The sequence below is a fragment of the Lutra lutra genome, chromosome 4 (assembly GCF_902655055.1).
Source record: "Lutra lutra chromosome 4, mLutLut1.2, whole genome shotgun sequence".
In the NCBI taxonomy this organism is placed as follows: domain Eukaryota; kingdom Metazoa; phylum Chordata; class Mammalia; order Carnivora; family Mustelidae; genus Lutra; species Lutra lutra.
The window spans coordinates 192,560,339-192,581,037 of NC_062281.1; the positions used below are offsets into that span (position 1 = coordinate 192,560,339).

Genomic DNA, 20,699 nt, shown 5'->3' on the forward strand with positions numbered 1-20,699 from the left:
TCCCACACCTCCCGCTGAGCCCGGGCATTTGCGCCACTCAGTGGCCCACGGACTTCCGCTGACCTGATCTGGGTAGCACTTGGCAGACGGTCGACATCGGCTAGGTAACTGGCCAGCCAGCTCATGGTACTGCTGATGGTGGCAGTGTCTGGTCTTTCCAATGCCGAGGGCTCCGTGGGCACAAAACTCTCCTGTTTAATTCGGTCAGGTGTGGCTTCAATGATGTGCTCTGCCAAGGTCATCATGTTCACCTGGAATCCAGAGTTCACAAAACACTCAGGTTAAGAGGAAACCTTAGGAGTTATCCAGCCCCTCCCCCTACCCCACCTACCCTGGGGAAGAAAAACGAAGGGAGGGCGGCCTTCCACCTCAATCCAGTGCAGCCCAGTATCACTGTAAGGTTTTATACAATTCAGCCAAATACACTGAGACCTGATTCTCTCCTAATTGTGATCCGGCCAAATACCTTTATACAAAAGTCTTAAGAGAACTTCTGCCTTGTGCCTACTCTCTGCTCTCAGCTCGGATCAGCCATTTAATGATACTGTGACTGCGCAGCATTTCAGCAAGTTGTCACGTTACCATGGTGACGCTACAGGGTACCTAAAGGAAGGCCACTGTCCCCGCCACCTTGGCCTTGCCTAGAGACCCCCGGTCCTGTAGAGGGCAGCAATGAGCCCATCGGAGAGGCCGGCTCCCAGCTGGCGCGAACCAGTCAGATAATCCTCTGCTGGACCCCCCACCCTCCTGCACACGGAGGGGAGGATATGTGACCCGCTTCTGGACAAAGAGACTCTACAGACATCTGCTTCGGGGTCTGGGGAGAAGCTTTTTTAAAAAAATTTGTTTTAAAAGATTTTATTTATTTGTCAGAGCGAGAACAAGCAAGCCAGGGGAGCGGCGGGGAGAGGGAGAAGCCGGCTCCCCGCAGAGCAGGGAGTCTGACGCGGGGCTGGATCCCGGAGCCCAAGATCATGACCTGAGCCGGAGGTGGACTCCCCAACCGACTGAGCCACCAGGCATCCCTGGAAAGCTTTGGCTTTCCTGCCGAACAGTATCGATGCCCTTGGCTCGTCCCCTCTCCTTCCTGCCTTGGCTCCCAACAAGCGCCAGCCCCCACTCTGTGCCCGCACAGCAACGAGAATCAAGAGCAGTTGTCGCCAGAAGGAACTAAAAGCTCAGGGGAAAGTCTGGGCCCTGTGGGCATCACTGAGCCAGTGAACGGCTGCACCTGCTGTCACGTGAGAAAAATGAATCGTTTGTTACTAACGCACGGCAGTGAGGCTGCTCACACCTGCAGCCCCAAACACATGCCCAGCAGAGAAGCGGACTCCGCGGACTTCAGCAGACTTAGAGATACGGCCTCGGTTTTCTAAAGATTTCCTTGCGTGTCTCTCTTGACAAGAGAAATGGAAATAATAGCCGTTTAAGTTTCTAAGTGAAAGGATCCTGAAAGGATCCATACAAAGGTGACAAAATGCTTATCTTACAACGTGAATGAACCTCCAAAACGCTACGCTAAGTGCGAGGAGCCAGACACAGAAGCCTGCAAATTTTAGGATGCCATTGATATGAAATTTCCAGAAAAAGCAGAACTCTGGGAAGAGAAATCAGATTGGCAGCTGCCTAGGGCTGGGGCGGGAGCAGAGACGACCGCAAATGGGGGTGGGAAACTTTGGGGGGCTGATGGCAGAGCTCTAAGGGGCACACTAACATTACACGGAGCACTTGGAGGGGCTGAGCCTTATGGGACGTGAGGTATACCGCAGGAAGCTGCTAAACACTTATCCTGGGTAATTTTCTATATTTTCAACAAACAAGAATGGTTCTTGTAATAGGAATAAAAATGAAAAAAATATCGCAGCCTTTCTTTGCCCTCCATTTAAGTGTCTTGCTTTGCGACTCAAGCAGCAGGAAGTCCTAGCCTGCTGCCTTTTCCAGAAGTATCCAAATGTTTGATTAAAAGCAAAGTGGTATTTCTGGAGACTAAAGACTATGACTCTACAGTCGCCCGCCCCCCCAAGTCCTCCATCTTTATAGCATGTGTCAGTGTGAGAACACCGCAGGATCGCGACGCGTGCCACGCGCCGGGCTACCACACACGCGCCTTTACTGCACCGGCTGCAAAGGGCAAGGAAATTTAAATGACTTTAAACAAAATAATAACATTCTAAGCAGTAGGACCTGAAAAGTCACATCATCTGCTTCTAAATTTCTTGTGCTGTGGTGAGAGAAGACAGTCTATAAATGTGCAGCTTTAGGTTTTTGTTTAAATTCTTGTTGTGTTCTAACATATGAGCAATTTTCACGGATCTGTCTAGGATACAGAAAAAGAAGAATCCTCTGTATACTTACTATGTGTATGAATCACATCCACCTGCATAATTACATACAAGCATATCCTGCATTAAATCCATCACAGATATTAAATATGTCTATGAAAGCCAGCTTTCTAATAGCCTTGTTCTGGGTTCTCATCTCCTTTCCATACCTCCTCGCTCGGACAGATGCTGAGGTCAATGTCTCACCCTACGACTGAGTGTGATTCCACACTGCTTTGTACTCACTGGCTTTTGCTGTAGTATTCAGAGGCTGTGTTAGTTACACAACTGCGGATGGGTTGTACCTTCTCAACAAATGATACGTCCATACTATTTGCCTTGAATTGTACTTGGAATCTTTTTTTCTTTTTATACTGACTTGTCTGTTCTATCTTTGCCCACGGCTTCCTTTTCACTCTTTGTGTCATCTCATTTTAGTTCTGTCTTTTATAAGAGCATAGAGTATGTTTTGCCTTCTTTTTCTTCTTCTTTTTTTTTTTAACCCAATCTGAGAATCTTTTAATAGAATTGCCAGATAGCAAAGTGGGAATGAATCATGTTTGAAAATATTCCTATAATACGTTTTCTGCTTATTATTCCTATTGCTTCATTTTTACTTTTTTCCATTCCTGAACTTTCCCCAAATGGGCCCCAATTCCCTTTCCCCCCTTCACTGACTTAGAAATTCTGTAGCCTATTTTTATGCGATCTATTAACCTGACACACGAAACAAGCCTATTTCGGCCTACACTTACCTATCAATAACACAAGTGGAACAAAATTTACAATCTTCCCCAAGTAAGAGAGCTGCTTTCATACCCTTCACCTTCTTCATTTCCCTACCTCCCTAGTTTTATTGAAATAATAAGAATATTAGTTCTAAAATAGGATTCCTCCTCTGTTTCAAGCATCCCTTCTTCACAAGTGCTGTGTGTACAGTCACACTGTCACTAAGTCCTCAGACGTATCAGTTTTGCTGGTTTACTGTGCACTGCTCCGTGAACTCTGGCTTGAAGTACTTCATTATTTCTTTAATTCCTTAATTATTTTTCATCGTCTTTTTATTTGGTGAATACTTCTTGAGACTATTGCTTTTTCATAGGTAGATGCTCTTAAGGTAGCAAAATGTTACTCTCTCTGGAGGCTCAGTGAAAATGTAAAGTAGAACTTTTCAGGTTATTTTGTATTTTCTGCATCAATCCCATTTTAGCCAACGCCAGCTGCTACCAAGCTCTGCTATCCAATGGTTATTTAAACTTAAATTAATCGAACTTACATAAAATCAGAAATCCAGTTCCTGAGTCACACTGGCTACCTTTTTGGCTCTGGAGACCACCAGTGGCTACCATAATGGGCAGTACAGACAGAGAACATTTCCTTTGCTGCAGAGAGCTCCAGTGAACAGCAAGGATTTTCAGAGTCTGGTAACTTATTATTTTGTTTACATTTATAAATATTGTCCTAGATTGCTTAGTATTGACATGCGGTATGGCCAAATCCAGCCGGCTACCTGTCTGCGTAAAGAAATATTTACTAACACATCGCCACACTCGCTCATTCGTTATTATCTAAGGCTGCCTTTGTGTTAGAAAGGCAGATTCAATCGTCATGACAGTCTATATGGCCCACGAAGCCTAAAATATTTACTATTTGGCCCTTTCCAGAAACATGTTGCTAATCTCCTAACAAGTTCTTCGATTTCCTTGGCAGGCCTTCCCCAACCTGCAGTGATGGGCAGGTACGTAGTGAGGCCCGCACCCCACCTTCTTCTCTCTGTGCCAACAGCAGAGGCAGCAGGAAGGGGATCCTGGGACGAAGAGGAGCAGCTCCGCAATCGGCCCTCTCCCTGCGAACGCCGGCCAGGACAGGAGCTCTCCAGACCCCTCCTTCCGGTGGCATTTCTCTAGACCTGTACCCTACTGAATTTCTCATGGGACATTTTCCCCTGCCACATTGGGCTGTAGAGGGACGAGGACAGAGAGCGAGTCAAACTCATCCTCTTTGGCTGCTCTCTGCCCTGTGTAGTATATTTTATTTAATGGAATTTGCCAGCTTAATAGCTTAACCTCCAGTTTACTGCAGTCTATCCTCTCATAGTCTATTGCAAATTTAATGTCCCAACAGGATTCTGGAGCTCCTAGGTGTATGAGAAGGACAATTATCTGCTTCAGGGATATTTCCCTGCACCTCAAGAGCCCCATGCCGCATACACCTTAACGGTGGCCAGATGACAGCTGTGCTCATCAGATCACTTAGGTCATTCAAATTCTAGTCATAGGTCTCCTGTTCTAGCAGTGACTGGGCGGTGACTCTGTTAAACTCTCCGTTTCCCCGGACGTGGGAGGGAAGCAGGAGACCACCGGAGGGCCCCAAGTGAGCTCCGAGGAGCTGGTGTGAAGAGGGAAGGCTTTGCTGAGCCCCAGGTCACTGGAGTTCAGGCCCCATTCAAACAACATTTGAGTCGCTGAATGAAAACGTGGCCCACGAAGAAGATACTCCAACATTCTTCCATGTAAGACCGCACCTCTAACCCTCTGCTGGCGAGCAAATCGCGCGGCCTGGGAAACGGGCCGTAAGGACCGAGGGGGCAACGACGGACGGCCCGGTCTCTACGGGCTTACCTTGTCTGCGCTTACCTGTATCTCGTCCATGGGCTGTGAGCATTCCGCGCGCTCTGCGCTATCACGGTAGGGCCCCATCTCTGAATCCACCACCTCTCTGTTAGCCATCATCAGGACACTCGTGGGTCCCCGAGGACGCACCTGTGAAGGTGCTGCATCCTCTCCTACACTGGTCCCCTTCGGATTTCCAGTCACCTGTACTGTAGACACACCAATGTAAAGACCTTTGGAATTCCACTTTACTACAGGCTGAGATCCAGAGGCTTGGAATCCTGCAGTCTCTGGAGTGGGAGGGGAGGTTTCCCGGATGCAGTCCCTCACTCCTTCACTGGGGCTGATTGTCTCGGGGACACACTGCTTAGAACTAGGGCTCTGCTTCCTGATATTTGGCTGTTCCAGACTCAGTGCAGTGGACAGCAGCTTCTCCTGCCTTGCCTGGAAGTACTCAGGGTTCAATTTATGCTTTTTGGGAGCTGGATAATCTTTGTGGCTCTCACTGCTGTAGTAATTAGAGGGTTCAGAACGAGGTCTTCTCAGCTCTGAAAAGTACAGTAGAAAGGATAGTCAGGACAGGCGATAAAATTAGGAATCTTAAAGAATTAACACTTTCTCTATGCCTGAGAGACACAAAGTGCAAAGCCGGAACTCAAGACATGTCCCTAACACTTAAATATTCCCCAGAAGAATATACTAGATTCAAATAGTCCTCCTCTAAAATTTGTATTTCTTTCTTGAACGGACACAGATTTTTTTTTTTTTTTTTTTGCTACTTTCTGCATTTATTTTTGGGAAGGGAAGGGGGAGCAGTAGGCACTCTTAGAGCTAAAAGAAAAATTGAAAACATAAAAAACAAAAACAGAAAACCAAAAACCAAACCCTTAAATGTACGTGAATATCCTATAGATTTTCTGAGGGTAGCTGCATGAAAGCGAAGGGGAAATCTGTCAAGGTCTGAGACGTAATAATTTTGAATGTTTACCTGGATTGGTACTTGCAATAACGGTGACTCCTTTGGGTATTTCTGGAGAGCTGATGGCTTCGCTGTGCCACTGGGTCATCCAGCTCTCCGTGCTGGGCTCCTCGCTTGGAGGACAGTGCATTCTGGGGTTCTGCCCCAGCTGTGCCTGTTCATCTCTCTGCAGGTGCTCCAGACACTCTGCTAATTTCACATGACCCCTTGACCTGGCAATCCCCAAAGGCAGCCTTCCTAGAGAGTCAGGGATAGAGATGGCCCGACGGTCCCACTTGTACAGAACGACGGCAGCTTCTAAGTGCCCTAGAGCACATGCCCACATCTAAAAAACAGCAAAACAGAAAGCAAGTTTTCTCGGTACAAGTTAAAAAAGATATTCTGTTTTCACTATTGCTACCAAGTGACAAACCGGTCCTTGCTGGCAATCTCAGCAGGGCCGTAAAAATGTCACCATATCCCTATGCCGGTTAAAAAGAGTTCAGGAACAAATGAACCTATTCCTTACCAGAGGGGTACAGGAGAAGTGGTCCACATTCAAGGGGTCAACTTCCAGTTCCAAATCAATGCTATCTGCATGCTTTGTGCTGTAAAGGATAGCGCCAGAAATTACTGCACAATTAATCATGTTCAAGAAAGACACCAGAACCGGGGCGCCTGGGTGGCTCAGCGGGTTGAGCCGCTGCCTTCGGCTCGGGTCATGATCTCAGGGTCCTGGGATCGAGCCCCGCATCGGGCTCTCTGCTCAGTGGGGAGCCTGCTTCTTCCTCTCTCTCTGCCTGCCTCTCTGCCTACTTGTGATCTCTCTCTGTCAAATGAATAAATAAAATCTTTAAAAAAAAAGAAAAAAATAAGAAAAAAAAGAAAGACACCAGAACCTTATAAAACCCACAAAGATGAAACCATAGTGGGCACTTAGCATCCCTGATGTGAGGAAACAGAGCCCCTAATTTCATAGCATGGTTTGGACCAGCAGTCCGGAGGAAACAGAAGTGCAACCTTGAGTTAGTACTGCAGGCCCACATTTCTTGGGCGGAAGTTCCTAAAATTCCCTGGGGAACTGTTCTCAGAGAAAGCCCTCTGCTCCGGGGCCATGGTCGTGCTCGCTGATTGGCAGGATCTCTCTCTCCCAGGGAAAACGCTAAGGAGGACGCAGCAAGGGGACGGGCAGGGACCGGCAGGGATGAGCACCCCTGCACACAGCCCAGCCTTACCGCCATTTGATGAGAGTCTGGATGAGGGTGGCGTAGCCCTGCGCGGCAGCCAGGTGCAAGAGGGTCATCCCACGGAAGGTCTTCGAATGGATCAAGTGCTTGGACTTGGCCCAGCAGGCTCGGCTCATCATCTTCTCACACACGACCACCACACGGTTCTCGAAGCAGCTCCCCAGTGTCCCAGGGCCAGAAGCGCACTAGGAGGAGGAAGTGCGCGTTAACGACTAAAGACCAAGGGCCTCTCCTGGCCAAGTCAGCCTCTTCATGTAGGAGAAACAAATGCTTTACGACCAGCCGCCCACGCTGGGAAGCAGCAAAGGGCACATAAAGAGGCACCGTGGAACGGAGACTAGCATGTGCTCGGTTCAGCTCAGTAGCACATGGCCACGCTCATGGCATAGGGTAATTTTCCATCACTCTGAGAACACCAGAGTCTGTCTACCACAGCTGACACTCTGATCATGAACATCATGCTGCTCCATCTCGGGGAAAGCATATCTGACAGAAAAAAAAAAAAAAGAAAAGGTGCCACCAGCCTCCAGTTGAAGTTCATGATGTAGACGGTGGACTAGTAGGAAAGCGAGGCAGGGTAGCCGTCCCGGTTCTTACCTCTGGGGATACACCTGGACCTCTGCCTCCCTGGCTCCTCCTTAAGGAGAATTAAGTCACTCAGAAGGGGATTTTTTTCCCCCAAAGAAACATTTTTAAAAATCCATTAATGATCCCATCCTTTGGGGAAAGCATTAGAGATCCTGAAATTTAAGGGTTATTAATAACAATAGAGGCACACAGGAAAGAGAAATTCATGAATTTCAACTGTGGCTTTCTTCTCTTGATTCAGTTGTAAAGCAAGAAAAATAAAATCAAACTCAGTCCCCTCAACAGTTTGTCTGAGTCTCTGTGATGGCAGCTCTCTGCTGAACCTTCCCCCCCATATAAATCATACTTCTAGCCTGATTCTCACCTCTGGAGTTATTTAAAAAGTGTCCCCCCGCAACCCCAGTAAGAAAGCCTACAAAATTCAATTACTACAGAAATATTGTTGCTTCTCATTGTTTTGTTGTTGTTGTTGTTTTACTTTTAGGTCGGGGGGGGGAAACGCCTACAAAAATGAAAAGGCAGATAATAGATATACTGTCATCCTTGCTTGGGCTGTCAAAATATCTTAAAAGAGCTCAGGTGGGTGAGCCTGACCCGCAGTACAATGATCTTGCCTCAAAAGGCCCAGGCAGAGCCACCCAACACGTACCAGACACCTTTAAAATATTTTTTTTTTTTTTAATTTTATTTGTTTATTTGACAGAGAGATCACAAGTAGACAGAGAGGCAGGCACAGAGAGAGAGGGAAGCAGGCTCCCCGCCAAGCAGAGAGCCCGATGCAGGGCTCGATCCCAGAACCCTGAGATCATGACCTGAGCCGAAGGCAGAGGCTTAACCCACTGAGCCACCCAGGCGCCCTACCAGACACCTTTATAAGCACAGGGAAGTTATGGGTCAGTGAGCGAGGAGGAAATTTTTTTTTCTTTTGCATTAACAAAAACAGCCGCATCTTTATCATGAAAGGTGGACACAGGTATGTTATTGAAGCCAACCTAGACTGACGGAAGGGTCTTTCAGAGCAGTTAATATGGGCGCAGGTCTACTAGGCCAGTTACTGAAGGGTAAGTTGCTAAGAAGACATTACCACGCAACCGTTGTTGGTGAAAGGAAAAGGTTTTCATGGGAAGCTCTTATCTGAGTCATGAGATATGCCAAAGAATGATTATTTCTTTCTTAAAATTTAGGAGTACAGGGGCGCCTGGGTGGCTCAGTGGGTTAAAGCCTCTGCCTTCGGCTCAGGTCATGATCCCAGGGTCCTGGAATCGAGCCCCGCATCGGGCTCTCTGCTCAGCAGGGAGCCTGTTTCCCTTCCTCTCTCTCTGCCTGCCTCTCTGCCTGCTTGTGATTTCTGTCTGTCAAATAAATAAATAAAATCTTAAAAAAAAAAAAATTTAGGAGTACAGGTGAAAAAGAAGCCTACAGTAGCCTTGATGATACTTTACTGTGTGCCAAGTCCTTCCTTTTCATTTCTGAAGAGGGGCGAGAAAGAAGAAAACTCAAGGAAAAAGAGATTAGTTTCTTGGGTGTGGTCTATTAGATTAAAATTAGAATTAAATTTTAAATCTAAATTTAAAATTTAGAGGAAAACATCATTCATCTTGAAGAAAAAAAGGATGGTGATCTGAAGTTTGCAGGGAATAACTCAGTAGTAGAGATAGGAACACTCTCTATTCCCTTAAATTTGTCTCCAGGGTCTCCTGAAAAATAATTTCTGCCCAGAAATTTCTCAAATGAATGAGATCCTAAAATGAAGATCCTAAATGCACTTTATTTTCTCAAAATGAAGGTCCTCAACGAAATTTCTATATGCCTTCTAAGACTAATGGGGCTCTAAAAAAAATATCTAGTAATTTCCCTATATTTGGCCAATTCTTCTTGGAAGCTATAAAAAAGCATATGTGAAACGGGATAGAATGGATAATGCCGTTCCACCAAATAATTACAGAGACAGTTTCTCTGGGTCCTCATGTTGGTCTCTTGAGTTTATAGAAGGTTTCTGAATTACTGAATTCAATTATGTTTCGTATTTATACTTAACATAAATACGGAATACGGAATAGAGAATAGATTCCGACTGAACTCTGGGTCACCACCAGGCCTACTTCTTCCTTGGATCCCTCAACTCCCACTGCCTGGCGGCAGCGGTGAATTCTGAGATCAACAGCAGTGATTTAAGGCTCCAGGAGGTCAACACCTGGGAAGGTCCACAGTTCGAGGCTTCTTTGCTATTACACAGATCTTAATATTTCGGGGCACAGGATTATGAAGCACTCTCTGGGACGAGCCCAGGAATGATACCAGACAGAGGACTTGCGACCCACTGCTTCCCTGATCAGTAAGACACACACGAGATGAGAGGTGACGGTCAATGCAGGCTGGTACCTGAGCTTGGCTTCCTCCGTTCCCAGTCCCGTTGCCCCCTCCACTGCTGCCTCCTCCGCTCCCCTGCTTGTGCTGCTGGGACCCCGTCATCTCAGCCATCCTCCTTTCCATCTGCTCCAGGCGCTCTAGGATGGACATCCTGAACTGGTTATCTAGGGCAGAACAGAGAGGAGTGAGGTTGTGCTCCCAAAGAGGAGCAGTCGACGTGGGGCCTAGGCAAGCCTGCAGGACTACAGTCAGCCTAACGCGGCCACAGAGGTCTGCCCCGGCCAGACTTCGACACCGGACTCAGCCCGACACCTCCCACAAGACTTGCGGCGTCTACAGCAGCTCAGAGCTCTCTGCTAAAGGAATAGAAAATCCCTTTCTGTTAAAGTCCTGGTTTCACGTCCCTGCTACCCCATTTCCTTGCCAAATTCCCCGTGGGAGCCTTGGAGAGATCTGATAGGTAAGCCCCCAGAACAAATAAATGAAACGAGTACAGTTTAATTTAAATCAGTGGAAGAAAGGTAGATGTTGTGTGTGTCAGTATGTATAAACAGTGTGTCTAAATAAATTATATATACACGTATTTTTTAAGAGTATTATCTGTTTAACCCAAACACAGGAAAAAAAGATTTTGTTGGTCATTCACTGGCTGAGACCCTCACACATTTCCTTTAACACGTGACAGTCTTTTAAGACCGATACAACCAAGTATTCTACCTTTACACAGGAAAAACACCAGGCCATTCCCGCTGCGCCTAGGACTGTAACTCGAAGAAGTCTGTGCTTCTGTACCATACTGCTAAGATTAGACTCTCTCTCTCTCCACATTCATACATTTACACCCACATACATGTGCATACACACATGCATATCACGATTTGGGCTGCATGCATACATAAGAAAAGGAGCTAAGACCATTATTAAAGTCATTAGCACCTCTATTTATTCAACAAATTCTAAATAATGCTGTGTCAGGTATTTAGTAGTAAACCCATCAGAAAAGGCCTCCTCCTGCTCGAGTAGGGGATGCAACCAGGATAACAGGACGAGGAACGACAGGGTGGGGCTAGAACTTAGATAAGTCAGGAAAGGCCACACTTGAGTTTGACCAGAACCAAAAGGAGCCAGGTCTGCAAGAGCTGTGTGAGTTACTAGCAGATGCAAAGGCCCTGAGGCAGGGTATTCAAGAAGCAGAAGGCAGGGGGTCAGACCACAGCAGAGAAGAGCAGAGGGTAGACCTGGAGAGGGAGCCCTGACCAGACAGTACACAGTTAAGAACCCTGGCTATGCCACAGAAGAGTTGCGTAGCTTTGAACAAAAACTTTAGTGCCTCAGTTTCCTCAACTCTTCATTGGGGATAGTAACTATACTTACATCAGGGCTGTTGTGAGGACTGAGTATGTGCAAATGCGCAGAACACGTCAGTTCCATGTTGTCATCATCTTCTGACAAGAGAGTCAACTGTCTTGAGGAACTGACTAAGCAGCAGGGACAACCTATTTGGCCCCAAATGGTTCATGACACAACTGTTTTCAAATACAACCACCTGAATCACGGGAAGGAAGGACTCAGGACAGGAGTATTTTATCAGCACACCTGGCCAGCCTGACTATAAATCCCAACACCGGTGAGTAATTCTATAAGAAATAAACCAATGGTAAGGGCCAACACTTACGGAAAGTTTCCCGTGTGCCAGTCACCGTTTTGATCGTTTTACAAATATTAACCTATGTACTTACTCTCCATAAGAATCGTGAGGTAGGTACTGTTCTTACCCTCTTTTCACAGAGGAGGAAACTGAGGCATAAGACAACTAATCTCTCTGGGGCTGAAGCATGGAGCTTAACTCCTACATGACACCAACAGGAGGGAGAGGTAGTGGGAAAAGACGTGCAGAATTAGTGTTACCCTGGGAAAGAGAACTTTTTCTTACAATAACACGACAGTAAATACCTGTTTCACGGGAAGATTTTTGAGACTGCTGTCCAATGGATTCCACTTTACTAAACCACAAAGCCAGAGAAGGAAGACTGCTTTTTAAAGATCATGATATTATCTTCTAATAAAGCTATTTCCAGGAACAACACTGAAAGAAAAATCCTCCCCCTTTAAAAGTGAAAGAGAACGTCTCCGTGCCCATTGCACACATATACACGGATACGACAAACACCAAGGCCCCTGTGCTGAGCATCTCTGTGGCCGGTCACCTGCAGGAAGTACTGAGTCTGCGTGTGATGCACCGTGCATGGTCCTTGCCATCACGCGACCCTCCCGCCTTCAGGGCATGGTACCAGAATCCTTATTCCATGCCTTCTCCCTTAGGAAAGGGACATTTTGCAGAATGCAGGACTCCTTTATGTGGAGCCAAATAAAGACTAAGAATCCTCCCTGTCAATTAGTGTGACTCCCAGTTGATGGCAGGGTTGCCTCGTGGCCCTTGTCCCTGCTTCTTCCCATCATGCCATGCATCTACTCACAGACACTCATGCAGCCCACTGAGACGGGGGAGCTGCTCTAGCCACCTACTGATGATTTCTTCTGCAGACCCTGAATCCGGCACCCACCAGACGAGTGTTCAGAACTCATTTCGCTGGTTTCGAGCACTTGTTTGGAGCACAGGGGCCGGTATTAACCTTCCGTGTCATGCACAGGGACGGAAGGGCAGAGAGAGCAGTGTCCGGCTGTGCTCTGCCTCAGCAGGGTGCTGTGGGGCACCTGGCCCGCCACCTGGCCCGGGGAGATGGCTCTGTCCCGGCAGGCGCCCTGTCGCAGTGAGGACGGCCTCTCGTGCCTGCCCGCAGACACCGCAGAGACAAACCCTCCCTGACATGGGAGGGCCATGCCTATGGTGTCTCCAGATCAAAACACGAAGAGTTCCAGCCCCGTGACTGCCACCGAGGTCCCGGCTTCTGTTCTGGGCTGTTCAGCACCGTCCCCACGGCAAACCGTGCACTTGGCTCTCTCACATGATTAAGCTGCTCTGAGAAGCACTTTATGAAGACACTCAGAAGCAATTATTTGCCTCTTAACAAAATTATATCATGCATAATGGGATCTCTGAGCCTCTCAACTCCAAAGGGGGAAGGTAGTGATAATTAAAATAAGAAAAAACCTCAAATGGGAATGACCGAGCGGGCATCCGGTAGCATATGGGCCTGCTGTACCGTGTTGACTGAGAATCACCAGAGCCTTCTGATCCCACTTCCTCTCCTCTGAGCGCAGCCAGGGCCCTGCTCTGTCCACAGAGCTGACTCAGAGGGACAAAGTGAGGGTCTTCACGTCTCTGTTCCTAGCCAGTCAAAAGCAACGACCGTAGGCTTGTTTTGGTTTTACAGTCTGACGATGGTGCGGAAACTATTGTAAAATACTTGGCACAGGCAGAGCCTCCATTGTATATTATGTATGGTCATGGGATAAAGGGAATATAATTGCTGAGAAGCAAAAAAAAAAATTTTCTGATGACAGAGTAAAAAAGCAGATTTCAGATTCATTTACTCATGCACAAATGTTTATCAAGCACCTACTACGTGTCAAGCACTGGGGATGACTTGGACACTAGTGAAGATGTCCTCGCCCCCATTAGCTGGCCAAAAAATAATTTCTGCAGCCTCAATAAACTGGATTTTTGAATTAATATGTAGGAGGGAGGGGGGAGAAGAGAGAAAACAAATAATGTGTAGACCTAGGGGGCTGATAAACTTGGCCTCAGCGCTCACCTGTGACATTTCAAACAAAGCCAACAGTGACTCAGCTTTGAGGGATTCCAAGCCCCGTGTCCTTAGGACAGTGTGAGTGAGCAACCGAACTACTCCCCCATGGGCACTGGACTGCACAAAACTGTACCAGGAGGACCTGCTTCCATGAGCACCTTACACTCCTGATGCCCAAGCAAGAGAAGCCAGTTGTTCCAGCCTGAGCTCCCGCCTGGCCGTCCCCAGCTTTCCATTCCTGTCTAGAAGGATTAGGGCTCTGTCTCACCAAACAACAAGATGCTGCTTCCACAGAAAGGTTCTCCCACTCTTCCCCTTCCCCTCCTGGCTCTGAAGACAGGGCCCAGGTGAGGGCCAAGCACTGGTCCACTTCTCCTGGAGCAGAAGCTCCGGGCATGTGTGTGGACATCTCTCCTGTGGCTGAGTGTCCACGGGCTCTAGCCACGGTGCTCGTCCCTCGCTGCCGACGGAGGCTGCCCTCACAGGAGGCTTCCCCTCCTCGGTGGCTCTCACATGCTAGGTGGCATCCGAATCACCAGACCAATGGGGTGGGCTCTAGTCCTAGGGTTAGTTGGTTTTCCCTAGGATGTGTGGGTGAGGCCCAGCGGTTTGCACTTCTAGCAAGTTCTCAGATGATGCTGATGCTTCTGGTCTGGGGCCACATTCAGGAGCCACAGCTCTAAGACCCCACGTCCCTCCACCAGAATGAATCCTCTCTCCACCTGAGTGCTCGTGAGGGAATGGTCCAAGAATTCCCCACTCGAGCAGATGCGCGGGTTGTTGCCCAGCGTGGACGCACAAGATGCGACCTCAAGGAAACCATATCAGCTCCGTCCACACTGGCTCTGTCAACAACACCAGGTTGCATACTTTCTTCTCATGTACACAGCCAATTAAGATCGGACAAAACTTGAAAACTATTTAAAATCCGCCCCCTGCACTGCTGTCTGTAACGAATCAGACACTACCTGATTCACTCCCATCAAATCGTACCTCCGCATTGCTCACTTCTCTCAGCTGACCAGCTGGGGCTTTGTGTCTTGTCTTTGTGTCTTGCTTGTCTCTGCAGTGATCTATTCACCTGCATGGTTTCAGGGAACAAGGGCATTCGACCACCGCACAGCAATTCCTTCCCACAACATTCAAGACCCACACACACACGTGCCTGCGCCCCAGACGGAAAGTAAATAATCCTGATCGCTCTGCAGCAGCAGTCTGGCTAGCAATACAGTTGGCCTCTTCCTGAGCCCATTCTGTGTCCCCTTTTGAGCAGAAGTGGCATTTTTAGACTGGGTAGCTGTGACGGAGTGGAAGGAGCATGGGAGTAGAGACGACAGCTCTACATTTAATCCTGTTGCTTCATGATTTTATTTTTTATTTTTTTAAAGATTTTATTTATTTATTTGACAGAGAGAGATCACAAGCAGGCAGAGAGGCAGGCAGAGAGAGAGGAGGAAGCAGGCTCCCCGCTGAGCAGAGAGCCCGATGTGGGGCTCGATCCCAGGACCCTGAGATCATGACCTGAGCCGAAGGCAGTGGCCTAACCCACTGAGCCACCCAGGCGCCCCTGCTTCATGATTTAAAAAAAAATGACCACTTTGCACCTCAATTTTCTCATGTGTAAAGAGGGGATATCACTATCCTATTGTTTTAATGCGAAATTTTTTAAAGTGTTGAGGCTTTCTTCAGTCTGAGCAATTCTTTGACTGGGACCCAGTCATACTGATCGGACTCTTTGAAATGATGGGATTCTATGGAAAAAAAAAATACATTTTAGGGGTACCTGGGTGGCTCAGTTGGTTAAGTGTCTGACTTTGGCTCAGGTCATGATCTCAGAGGCCTGGCATGGAGCCCCAAGTTGGGGCTCACTTGCTCTCTCAAATAACTCAAATCTTTTTAAAAAATGCATTAAAATTTTTTTTTGAATAATGTTAGATTTACAGATGATCTACTTGCAAAGATCGTGGCACTCCCACAAACCTTTGCCTAGTTTGCCCTAACAGTGACATCTTACATCCACGGTACCTTTGTCTTTCAAAACACAGACACTCAGTAGCATCACTACTAATTCAACCATAGACTTGAAATAGACTCGCCGATGGAAGTAAGGTACTTTCTCGGGGCGGGGATCCAGCTGCAGACAGCATACCCTCTCTCTCCTTGGATGAGATGGTCTTCTCTCTAGCTCTTAGTTCCACAACAGTCACGGTTTGGAGGAGCACTGGTCATGTGCTCTGTAATGTCCCTCTGTTCAAGTTGTCTGATATGTTTTCTAATGACTGGACTGGAGTCATGAGTTTTCAGGAAGAACATGACAGAGGCAGGGGGGGTCCTGCTCATCCCACGACACTGGTAGTGTATGATGTCCTGCTGATGTGGACCTTGATTTCTGGGTAGGGTGTTTTCTGCGAGATTGCTCTATGATAAGGATATCATCTTCCTCTTCCCATACTCTATTCTTTGCAAGTAGGTCAGTAAGTCCAGCCCACACTCAAGGAAAAGGGAATAAAGCTCTACTTCATGGGTGGGGGAGTAGCCACATATATTATTTGGAGTTCTCCTAAAAGGGAGATTTGTCCTTCTGAATTTATTTCATCAACCATTTGTTTACATCTATATGAACTCATGCATATTTACTTTACACTTTGGCCATAATCTGATACTATGTTAGTTTATTGCTCAAAGTGTCCCAGCTTTTGGCCCCTGGGAGCTCTTTCATGATGGCTCCTGTGTCCGTTTGACATACCCCCAGCCTCTTCCCTTCTTTTTCAGGCACTTCCTTACTTTCTGGCATTAGAAGATGCTCTGATTCAACTTTTATTTGACCTGCCCCAGCCCTAGAGTCTGCAGTATCTCTAAGGAGTTCTGGTTCCTTTTATTGGTGAATGGCATTTAGAAGCCAAGATCTGGGTGTGGGTGTGCTCATTGCTGCTGGGGCGTCACTGCTTCCTGGCCCTCTCAGGGGACAGAGTGAGGAAACACATGTTAAGTGTAACCCATGTATGCAGACACATCTGTACTTGTTCTGTATCTCACTGTAACACACTGAAATAAACTGAGTCCACACTGAGCTCCACACCTCTAATGCAGCACTGCAGTGTCCATCCTAGCCTTCTGGTGGGTACTTCAGATGTCAATAAGATGATGGTGGGAGTAACTATGGGCTACCTGGCTATACTAAGCCAATACATTAAATGCTGAAAAGAAATCCCACTGATATACTGAACTACAATAAAGGAATCTGTAAGTCTAATTTCTGTCACTCAAAAATATAGGTATAAAACATAGCATAGTAGTTTATCCAACTACCTTGCTATATATAATCCAGTTCTTAGAGTTTCCCACAACAATATTAGAAAACATACAGAAAAAATACTCATAATCCCAGAACAGCTTTGAGTATTACAAAGGTCAAGAAGAAGTCAAAGAAACACTTCCAGCCAATCACTGGCCTGAGGATCAATGAATGATTCATTGGGGGTTCATATCCCCTTTTCCTTTGCTGGGTTCACTATGTCCCAGGCTCCCCTTAAGGGCTGTTATGCAAGTGTCACATGGCTCAGCAGCAGTCATGGGTCATCTCTTCCTCTCTGATAGGGATTCCCAACCCTCAAAGGGACTCATTTTACAATGTCCCAAGTTAATATTTACCTAAAAACTTAAAATTCCCAAACAATACCAAAGTTTTAGAGACAGAGAAAATTTCATGAAGTCAGACTTCCCACAGTATGTTCTAAGTTTAGAAAGGTTGGCACTTACTTCTGTAAAAGTGGAGAATCCCAAGTATTTAAGGATCTGATGTAAGAAAGTGTCTCCATCAGAAAACCAACTATTAGCCAGACTTCCTAGGCTCTCAGCACTTAGCTGTGCCTACTGTTGCCTCTAGATGACTTCTCTGTGAGTCTCGGAACTTTATTAATTTTCAGGGCTGTATTGAGCAGTACATGAGGGAGTTTCAGACATTGTATCAGATAATCTAGTTTAAAAAACTTAAGTTCACCCCCTCCCTGCCCCAACTTTGACCTACAAAATAAAACTGAAGCTGTCTGGCATGGCATAGAACACTCATGACCTGCTGTCTCAGGCTACTCTTTAGGGACTCTCTTATCACTCACTGTTCTTCAATCTACTGGGGGTCCAAATGCCCTTGGCCCTTTGGTCATGCTAACTTCTTCCTGAGTCCATCTGGTGAGTTTGCTGTTCTTCGGAGCATGGCTCATGCATCACTTCAGTATTATTACTGAATAATAATTATTAATTATTATTAATACTAATTATTAATAATCATTATTATTATTAATAATCATTATTATTAATCCACATGTCTTGTTTCTAGTCCTCAAAGTAATCAAAAGAAAGCTTTTCTTTTTCATTTGACAGATGAAGAAGTTGAAGCTCAGAAATGTGTTGTTTGCCCAAGGTCATACTGCTTGTAAGTATCAGGGCAGGGATTTGAACACAGGCTGGACTCCAGATCCACGTTCTTTCCACTATGCCCAGTGAGCCTTCATGTCTTGCCCTGTGTCCTAAGAGTACTTAGCCAGTGAAATGTAGAGTTGTTCTCCTACATGTGTCCTTTCTACTAGCGGGAGCTTTCGGAAAGCAGGGAGCTTGTCCGCACCCGGGACCAGATACAGAGTGGGTGCTCCGTCAATGGAAAAGAATATTATTTTCTAATTTAAACCTCTTCTGGAGGCCAATTTATTGCCGAGGTTATCAAACTCTGGGGCAAGGGCTCTGAGTGACCTCCACTAGCCACAGGGGACTCCAGGTGGCTGCATACCAGTGAGCAGCAGCCGACCACTTGTTCCCGTGGCAGGAATGGTCAGGATGATCCGAACTCAATGGAACTGACTTGAAAGCGCGTGAGAAAGCTCTAGGAGTTTACTTGGCCGGCTGCCACTTCCTTTCAGCTCAGGGAAGGAAATTATGTACCTGCAGCACGTTGGTGTGAGACTCTGGCAAGAGAGCTGAGAAATATCTGACTTCCTTACGGACACAAACTGGGATTTTGCAGCAGACCTGAGCTTCGCATGATATATTTTATATATTTCCACTTTTCCCTGGCAAAATGGAGTCTGTGGAACACACGTGGCTGGCAGCATACCTTAATGGAAGGAATGTCTCTGATGAGTCACAAAAGTGCTTCCCAAGTCCGTCGGGCGTCCGTCGGGGGCTGGCTGTTGCAGAAACATGAAATTTTCATTGTCTTAAAGATTTTTTAGAACAGCCTCATGGAGTATGCATGGATCTGAATGCTTGGAAACTGGCTAACAAGTGTCTGCAAGCACGAGAACTGGTTGCTACAATCGCTTGATCGGAGCCGCCTCCAGTCCGCTTGCCAGAGGAGGAGAAAAAGTTTTGCCTTGGCAGGTAAATGAATGAAGGAGCAATCATCAAATACCACCTGCTATTTTAAAACGCGTTATTTGTAGCTCAAGTGCACATGTGCCCTCCTGTTGCTATTTGGACTGGGAATGAGAGGCCGTCTCTCATTCCATTTGCAGCCCTTGGCCGCGCTGGCAGGAAGAGCTGATGAAGCAAAAGGAGGCATGACTTGAACTATTTCTGTAGGGACTGCAACTGCTGCTTAGGAAGCCTCCTGAATTTTTTAGGAAGCTCAGAAAGACAGGGAAAATGAAGTCACTTAATTCCTGCCCAGAATAAATGGGGCCCCTGGAGCACACGAAGCCGTCCTCTCTGGCAGGCCATTTAAGATGTCCAAGTGTGGAGGGAAGGGTAAGGGCGGGATAGAGATAAGGCACAAGCTGTACCACTCTGATTTTCCAAAGCAACGGCTAAATTTAGCCTCAGAAAAAAACTGCCATACTCCACTTTTTAAAAACTCTCCAACTCTATATACCAAGACAAAAGGAAATTAGCAATTCTTCTTAGACTTCCTTCACTTGCAGGGACTTCGGATCCATATTTCTTCTCTTTGGTCTGTTTCTCACGCTTCGCGAATCCAGCATCTTGGACGTGTCCAGGAGACTTGCTCAACAGCTCACAGCGAGGAGGAAACGAATGTGACAAGAGGAGCCGATCAGACGTACAGTTCTTCCTCCCTTGAACTCTTTCCATGCCAGAGCTTGAGGTGCATGAGGGCAAGAATTTCAAACCTCTTCTCCAAGGACATGAAGGCTCAGTGGCACACCCCAGGAGCTCAGCTGTGCTGCCCGTGGCGTGAAGCACGGGAGAGCGCTCCGAATTATGCAGGAGCTGAGAGCGCGGGCAATACAGCAGCAGACCCGACTGGAGTTCAGTGCAGTGAAACCAGAGCTAACTGGTGTGAGAACAATGGAAATAAGAAATTCTGACGCTGGTTCTCTACCTACCTTCATTGTCTACAGAAGAGTGGAATATTTTAAGTCTGCTAGTTTCCAAAAGTAAACAAAGCTGGAGGACATCGCCACGACAGTTTCAGTACCCAGGGACGATCAGGTATACTACAAGCACAGGAGACAGTCTATTTTTTTTTTTAAGATTTTATTTATTTATTTGACAGACAGAGATCACAAGTAGACAGAGAGGCAGGCAGAGAGAGAGAGGGAAGCAGGATCCCTGCTAAGCAGAGAGCCCGATGCGGACTTGATCCCAGGACCCTGAGATCATGACCTGAGCTGAAGGCAGCGGCTTAACCCACTGAGCCACCCAGGCTCCCCACAGGAGACATTCTAAAGTAGTGACAGCAAAGTGAGTGAAGGCCAGGGGAACATGTCACCACTAAGACTAATGAGGTCTTTAAAGAAAAAGCCCTGTGATGAGACTCAGAAGTGAGCAATCGTCTCCCTCCCCTGGACACAAAGGTGTGATGGTGGGATGAAATTTAAGTGCACGTGGGAAAATGGGAGATGAAAATCCTAACACCCAAAACCCAACAGGGTGGAGAAAAA

General features: G+C 46.9%; 1 protein-coding gene across 7 annotated transcripts in view; it reads right to left on the minus strand.

Moving 5' to 3' along the window:
• The window catches only part of CAMTA1 (calmodulin binding transcription activator 1), an 826,942-nt gene that overhangs the window by 20,387 nt on the left and 785,856 nt on the right, over positions 1–20,699 (minus strand). For 6 of the 7 annotated variants that reach the window (XM_047724086.1, XM_047724083.1, XM_047724084.1 and 3 more), the window contains 6 exons: positions 10,109–10,260; positions 7,127–7,323; positions 6,421–6,499; positions 5,922–6,237; positions 4,958–5,481; positions 64–251 (listed from right to left, as the gene is read on the minus strand). In XM_047724086.1, the coding sequence (XP_047580042.1) occupies positions 64–251; positions 4,958–5,481; positions 5,922–6,237; positions 6,421–6,499; positions 7,127–7,323; positions 10,109–10,260 (1,456 nt within the window). The remainder of the gene's footprint in view (positions 1–63; positions 252–4,957; positions 5,482–5,921; positions 6,238–6,420; positions 6,500–7,126; positions 7,324–10,108; positions 10,261–20,699) is intronic. The other variant, XM_047724087.1, reaches the window with a different exon arrangement.